The 7,725-nt window shown below is 39.5% G+C and overlaps 1 protein-coding gene across 4 annotated transcripts in view; it reads left to right on the top strand.

The window, feature by feature from the left end:
* The window catches only part of ttc8 (tetratricopeptide repeat domain 8), a 28,816-nt gene extending 22,678 nt beyond the window's left edge, over positions 1–6,138 (top strand). For all 4 annotated transcript variants that reach the window (XM_048234165.1, XM_048234173.1, XM_048234182.1 and 1 more), the window contains 9 exons: positions 37–81; positions 188–273; positions 363–450; positions 592–702; positions 813–952; positions 1,950–2,124; positions 2,250–2,372; positions 5,008–5,091; positions 5,532–6,138. In XM_048234165.1, the coding sequence (XP_048090122.1) occupies positions 37–81; positions 188–273; positions 363–450; positions 592–702; positions 813–952; positions 1,950–2,124; positions 2,250–2,372; positions 5,008–5,091; positions 5,532–5,648 (969 nt within the window). In that variant the 3' untranslated portion in view covers positions 5,649–6,138. The remainder of the gene's footprint in view (positions 1–36; positions 82–187; positions 274–362; positions 451–591; positions 703–812; positions 953–1,949; positions 2,125–2,249; positions 2,373–5,007; positions 5,092–5,531) is intronic.
* The last annotated feature ends 1,587 nt before the right edge of the window (positions 6,139–7,725 follow it).

The raw sequence follows: 7,725 nt of genomic DNA on the forward strand, positions 1-7,725 counted from the left end.
TCTTAACTTTTCTGTTGTTCTGTCTTTTCATGTTAGACCCTGTTTGAATATATTTTCCACCATGAGAATGATGTAAAAAATGTAAGTCCATTTTAACATTTTGTATGACATATACTTTCACAAATACTACATTGACCAATTCTGAAATGTCTATCATCAAGAGTGAATATAACATTTTACATTAAAGGCCCTGGATTTTGCGGCCCTTGCCACTGAGCATGCTCAGTTTAAGGATTGGTGGTGGAAGGTCCAACTTGGTAAATGCTACTACAGGTGAGATATTCTAATGTTGCAGGTCTTGATAAAAGAATATGAGGCTATCTTTAAATGAAACAAATATGTTCGCGGCCATATAATTCCAGGCTGGGTTTACATCGTGAAGCTGAAAAACAGTTCCGATCTGCCCTCAATCACCAGGAGATGGTTGACACATACTTATACTTAGCAAAGGTAACAGTCCAACCTGGCAACCACACAGGGGCCTTAGTTACTTAATTTTCCTTACCTATACTTAGTAAAGGCAACATGCCATCTTTTATTCTAGTTGTGTTCTTATGTTTTATTACCTATACATTATTTTTATTTACACAGGTGTACCAGCGCCTAGACCAGCCCATAACAGCCCTAAACCTCTTTAAACAAGGTCTTGACCACTTCCCTGGAGAGGCTACGCTGCTAACGGGAATTGCACGCATTCATGAAGTATGTTATTGAAGAATGTTACTGTACTTTTTAACTATAGATTATTTTTGTCATGCTGTTTTATGCAGTCAATCACACTTTTAACATGCTCATGTGTTCAATGTTTTCAGGAGATGAATAACATTACATCTGCCACTGAGTACTATAAAGATGTCTTAAAACAGGACAACACACATGTGGAGGCCATTGCCTGCATAGGCAGCAACCACTTTTACACAGACCAGTCTGAGATCGCCCTGCGCTTTTACAGGTATCCCCTTGAGTTGAAGTTCCCCATGACTTAATAAATAAATGGCCTGCATGGCCTTTAGTTTTCTTAATGATCTCGTTGCTTTATAACTGTAAATTCTTGCAGTTTCTGATTATTTCCAGGTTTAGATGAGCAAATCACCAGGGTTCCTACACAGTATGGAAAAATATGCATATGATTTCAGTGTTCTCCAGGTCTGGATTAGCCTGTATCTAGTGTCTCTTTTTGAGACATTTTGTGTTTACGTTTCGTTTTTGATTTTCCTTGTTGTGGCCCTGAGCTTCAAATAACTCCTCACGTCTTAGCTGTGACAGGCACAAGTAAGATAGTTTAGGTAAATTCCCAGCATGTTTAGGACCTCCCTGAACGCTATTACAGTGCCTATAAAAATTATTCGCCCCCCTTGGATATTTCCACTTTCACTACTTAATAAAAGTGTATAAAATAAGTCCCTTCAGGACGAAGCTAAACCCTTCCGCTAGTGCGTGGAGGTCCTGTTCTCCCTGTCGGGACTTATTTTCCGATAATGACCGGCGTTCTATATATTATCCCTTAAGTGTTTACTGTTTTGTCTGTGATATCTTTAAAGATTATGTTGTGACAAAACATGTAATGACATGAATTTCCCCTTGTGGGATAATAAAGTTCACCTTGACCTTCACCAATGTGTGAGACAAGAGCACACTTGATATTGACTGAAGGAAGAAAGGCAAGGCATGTGACAACTGTGATTTGATTTTTCGTTGAATCTAGGCTGTAATCTAGACTAAGAATTAATATTTTTTCCGAAAATTAGCCTTTTTTTTATTCCGGGAAAAGAAGCCAATTTTCCCTGGAATCATGGGAAATAAGCGTAATTTTTTTAAAGGCATAACCTCAGCTAAGCCCTGGTAATTTCAAACGACATTAAATGCAAGGAGAAATATGCATCTACTGTAGGTACTCCCAGGGTGACCATTAAGCTTTGTGTTTCTTTCTCACTCTCCCTTTCTTATAGACGGCTGTTGCAGATGGGTGTATACAACTGCCAGCTGTATAACAACCTGGGCCTCTGTTGTTTCTATGCACAACAGTACGACATGACGTTGTCGTCTTTTGAACGAGCTCTTGCACTAGTGTCCAGTGATGAAGAGCAAGCTGACGTCTGGTACAACCTGGGCCATGTGGCAGTGGTAGGTCATATTTTCGTCTTCTGGACTATCCTTAGCAGTAAATCTTCAAGCAATGTATGTACTTGTCAGTATACATATTCTCTCAGAGCAAACAAACAAACTTGATGCCTTTTTATTGTTCTCAGGGAATAGGTGATTTGACACTAGCATATCAGTGTTTCAAGCTGGCTTTAGCTTTCAACAATGACCATGCCGAGGCTTACAATAATCTGGCAGTGCTAGAGCTACGAAAAGGTCGCATTGAGCAGGTGAGTACTTTTCGATTTATTTTTCACCAAAAGGGAGACAGAGATTTCATGTTGGAGATGGTACTGGACTCAAAGTACAGAGGAGAGAGAATGAGATGGTGTTGTCCTATGGGTAAAATCTCATCAGTATTGTGTGGAAAAAGCGGTGACCGTAGATATGAAGTGCTTCATGCTTAACTGTGAGAACCTATGTAGCATAGCTATGTAGCAAATCAATGGGATTCCACGGAGCCCCTACAGGCATATGGGCAAAACAAGTTTTTGATGCACTGTGGCCGCGAGACAGAATAGTGAGTTAACTAGTTGGAACAGAGTAGTCACAGAGGTTCCAGTGAAACTGAGACAGACAGGTCAGCGTTAGTGGGGAGTGCAGTCCCTGCCACGGACCTAGCCACCCAGCCCACCTGGTCGTCCTGGTGTGTCGGTCCTCGAGATTCAGTTCCTCCATCCTGTTCCAGCCATTGCATCTTCCAGCAGCACAATCGCTTTATGTATATTTCACTTTACTTGGACAAAGGGGTTTCAATGTTCCATAACAGGCAAACAAAGAATGGTTACTTCTAAAAAAGGGTGGCTAAGCCCCGAGACTTAGTAGCTCAACTCTTTGGTAGCTCAAGCCAGTCTGCTGAGGTTTGTCCTGCGGAGTTTTAAAGCTAATTGCCTGATTAACCCAGCATCTGGTGAGAGGCAACCAGAGCCATCCTAGAACCTTCCTAGGACACTGCCCAGAACCTTCCTAGGACACTGATCTGAGATAGTACCGCCCATCCAACACTATACCGCTCATCTGATCGCAGACTGGTCCCTTACCAACCCCCCCTCCCCCACCAGCTCCAAACCATCAGTGGCATCAGTGTTCCCATGCAGCTTCCCCGCTCTGTGCTCCACTGTAAATGTGAAATCCTGCAGGTGTAGAAACCAATGGGATATTCTGGAATGATTGTCTTTATTGTTGGCCATCCACTTAAATGGGGCATGGTCAGTGACTAAAGTGAGCTCTCTACCCAGTAAGTAATATTGTAGTTTCTCCATAGCTCATTTAACTGCATTCCTTCTCTGTGGTTGCATAAGTCTTTTCATGGGGGAGTAGCTTATGACTAATGAAGGTTACAGGGTATTCTATACCATCCTGTACTTGGGACAAGACTGCCCCTAGGTCTACCTCTGAGGCATTTGTCTGAAACAAAAAAATCTTGCTGAAGTCTGGGGTGTGTAGCAAATATTCACTGCACATGCAGTGGCGGTATTTGGGGGTGGACAGGGGGGACACGTCTCCCTCAACTTCCAAAACGGTGGTGTTTGTCCCCCCCTAAAAGATGAACAAATGCCAGCAACAAAGCCAAACAAATTAGCTTGCTAGGGAAAATTAAAATACTGGTCTTGACTGGATGTTACAACAAAGATGTTGTGAATGATTGGTGCCAATGTTTTGTGACATAAAATCAGGTCACCTGCAAAAAACGGTTGGGAACCCCTGCTAATAAGTTACATTTTTTGATGAAGTTAAAACAGTTAAAGAACTGCTATAGGCCGTAAAGTGAACCAAGAGCAGTGTTTCCCATACATTGACTACTCTATGGCGGGGCGTCACACAATAAAAATCGGCCGCCACATATAAATATTTTATGTTTAATTTAATGTAATTTAATTTAAATTAAATATAAGACCAAATCCTTGCATTGCCATTGAGCTGCGCTTTTTACGCACGCAGCACTTCCTTACCCCGCCTCAAGCTCTCTCAGAGAGTGCTGCCCCTCCTCTGCATGTGCATTTAACAAAATATTCAATGCATTGTTGAAGGATTGTTGTTGCCACATAGAAGCATTGCATAGAAGACGCCTGGCTAAATTGCTATTAAACCGCTTTTAGCATCGCGGACCATGCTTAAATTTGTTCAAAACTGCTGCATTGAAGTTAACTCTGCTAAGATCTTATCACAACATAAGCTACATTGAAGAGACTAAACTAAGTTAAGTTATGCAATCAAGCAGTATCTCAAAGCTAACGTTAGAATAGGCTACGGTTTGGATGTCGAATTTAGCATGCTTAGCCTACTTACAGCTGCTTGTCAATTCGTTGAAGGGCTCATTTTATTGACTCTGAATGTTTGCAAAATCCTGATGTAAATGGAAGTGGAAAAGTGTTTTCCAAAATTCAAAAGTGCTTGTCCCAAGGAGAAGGATGAACCTTTATTTTAACTATTTAGAAAACGTTATGAATTGCATCCACACATCAGCAGCCTTTAGACTGTGTTACAGTTGCAATTTGCAAGGGTTCCCTCACGAACGTCTGTGACAGGCACTCAATTAGACCTATACACTACCAATCCAATTCTGTGGGAAACACTGAAATGTGTCTAGAAAGTCATTCTCGTTCCAACAAATGGGGACTACATTCATACTAGAACTCTTGATGACAAGTAAAAGTTCTCTTGTAATCCCACCGTTTTTTCATGATCAGTGTTTTATTTATGTGTTCATTTAATCTTCGATCAAATACTGAATGGTTTCTACACAACATTTGTATAAAAGAGGCCCCTGACCCCTGAATGATAAAACAAGCATTTTAGCAGATTTTATTTGAATCGTTCTTTGCATTTGTCTACATCTGTTGATGACTTTTTCCCCCCTAACAGTCCAAAGCTTTCCTTCAAACGGCAGCATCACTGGCACCACATATCTATGAGCCACACTACAACTTGGCAACTTTAGCAGAAAAGGTAATTATTCTCACAACATGTTTCACAACAGTAGATCTGCACAGTATGGGTGCATTTTTTTCAGTTTCAGAACAATCATCATACCCACTTGGCTTTTTATACTGTATAATTAATTGTTTTATTTTTTTTATTTTTTTATTTTTAAACCTCTGTGGCTTTTATATATTTTGACTGTTTTTGTTTGTTTTATTTTGAAAATGTATGATTTTACAACTGTTTGATAAACGGTTTCATAAAGATTGTTATTATCCTTATTATTATGTTTAAGTGATTATAGTGGCCTCTGAATATATATTATTTGAGTATTCCAATTCAGTTATGCTGGAGAGACAGTAAATCAGTATGCAGTGGCAGTAAGCTCTACTGTATACTATACCTTATCCTACTTAATTACCCTGTCTGCATTTTCACTGTTTTTTTGTGTTTGTTTGTTTTTCAAGATTGGCGATCTCCAGAGCAGCTATGCAGCAGCCCAAAAAGCTGAAGACGCCTTCCCTGAGCATGTGGATACCCAGCAGATCCTGAAGAGCCTCAGGCAGCATTTTGCAGAATTGTGACTGTATAAAAAAAATTGTAATTATGCTGCTTTACAGCATATAATCATACATGCAGTATATTATAGTAATATAGCCATGGCTATCTCTCTGAATCATACAAACATGGATGTAACAAAGTTAGATTTGTTTTTAATTTTGCTATATTTTCCTACCTAAGTCACCTAAAGTCATTCTGAGTCACCTAAATATCTAGAGAGATTTACACCTTCTTATAGCATATTTAGCTTGCTGACATGAATCATAATGGCATAATTGAACATTTTGATCAGATGTCTGGTAAAGTGTTGATCGTTTCAAAATAATGTCAAGAGTTTGGCATACCAGTGGTTGATGCTAAGAATGACCTACTCCAAACAGGGCTATCTTCATGAAATCTATCTATGACCTTTCCTTATTACTGACTAAAAAGGTAAGGGTTAGGTGTGCAAGATCACAGTGAATAGGAGTGAGATATGTGTATAATCATTAAATAAACATTGCTAGTCTGTAACAATGTCTATACTTTCATTCTACCATGAACACAAATGAGACTGCACATTTGTTGTTGGGCAAACCAGCATGTACAGAAAAGCCAAACAATTGGCAACACCAGCCACCTCTGGGCCACTATCACTTCACACAACATAAAAGAGGATTAAAATTAGTCAAACATCCTTTCTTTGTTAATGAACACTTGAAACATATTAGTGTGATCAAATGTTGGTTTATTTTGACATTCAATTGAGACAACACGACTAATATGCCACATCCTGACCGCATTTGGAGAATGAAGTCTTGGCTGGATAAAACATTTCATGCAATGGGCCAATGGGGTTGGTGGTAGTGAGAGACTGCAGGATGGCAATCTTTTAGCTATCCACTGCACCAGACTCTCCACCCTGGGTGGCAGGTCCTTCAGTGCCTTGGCCCCCAAACTCTGGAACTCCCTTCCCCAACCTCTGTCCTTCTCTTCCTTCCTTTAAAGCACATCTCAAGACATTTTTGTTTAATGATCACTTTTCCTCCACACCCAACACGTCCATACTCATAGCTTATCTTTGATGTTTTGTTTTTGTTTGTTTTGTTGTTGGTGTATTTTCCTTTCCACTATGTAAAGCGACCTTGGGTCTGACAAAAAGCGCTATATAAAATAAACATATTATTTTTAACAGTGCCGCCGCTCCCACCAGATGCATCACACACTGTGTAGGGTACCAAAAGACAGGGATCACCAACATTTAGCCATTTAGTAGCTTTACTGCAAATTGCGTTTCACTTTTCCTCAAGAACGTTTACAATGTCAAAATGCACCAACAACATGCAAGGATGGTTATTATTGGGTCCTCTCAATCTCCACCACGTAGCAGAACTAACTTTACTTACTTACTCTACTTCCAATTGGGAACACATATTGTGCACGCAGAAGAGAGACAAAGAGACTGGCAGATTCCAGCTGGCTGGTCATTCAACTTTACTATCATTTAGCAGAGTACAGGTACAGAGCCAATGAAATACAGTTGACATCCAACCAGAAGTGCAAAAGATGCATAATACCAAAGTGCAGGTTTCTGTGCAGTTATGTAGACGATAGAGATTAATTATGTATCGGATTAATTATTAATTATTTAGACAATAGACGATATGTAGACGATATGTAGATGATAGACGATATGTAGACTAATGTAAGGCCTATTTTTTTTTTTCCATGCATAATCAGGTGTTCTGCATTTTCTACTGGTTGAGAAAGGAATTACTGCAGTAGATTGACTTGGATGGTCATGATGAGTGAATATTGTAGAATAATTCCACACTAGTAGTAATAGCCTACAGGTTTGCATGGCCCCAGAAAATGATGCTGTTTACCACCCATGATTTTAAGGAATCAGAAAGCAAAGACAATTTCAGTCAAAATACAGAACTTTTGGTGCAAATTTCACAAACCTCTTATAAAACCAATACAAAAAGTAGCCTAGTGCTAATAATTATAGGCCTATTTTTGTTTCAAGTTCAGGCCCAGGTAGCCTTCATTACACAGTATTCAAGTAAATCTAAAAAGTAAATATAAAACAAGTGTGACTTAGTGAAGAGACCATTATAT

The sequence above is a fragment of the Alosa alosa genome, chromosome 2 (assembly GCF_017589495.1).
Source record: "Alosa alosa isolate M-15738 ecotype Scorff River chromosome 2, AALO_Geno_1.1, whole genome shotgun sequence".
Lineage (NCBI taxonomy): Eukaryota > Metazoa > Chordata > Actinopteri > Clupeiformes > Clupeidae > Alosa > Alosa alosa.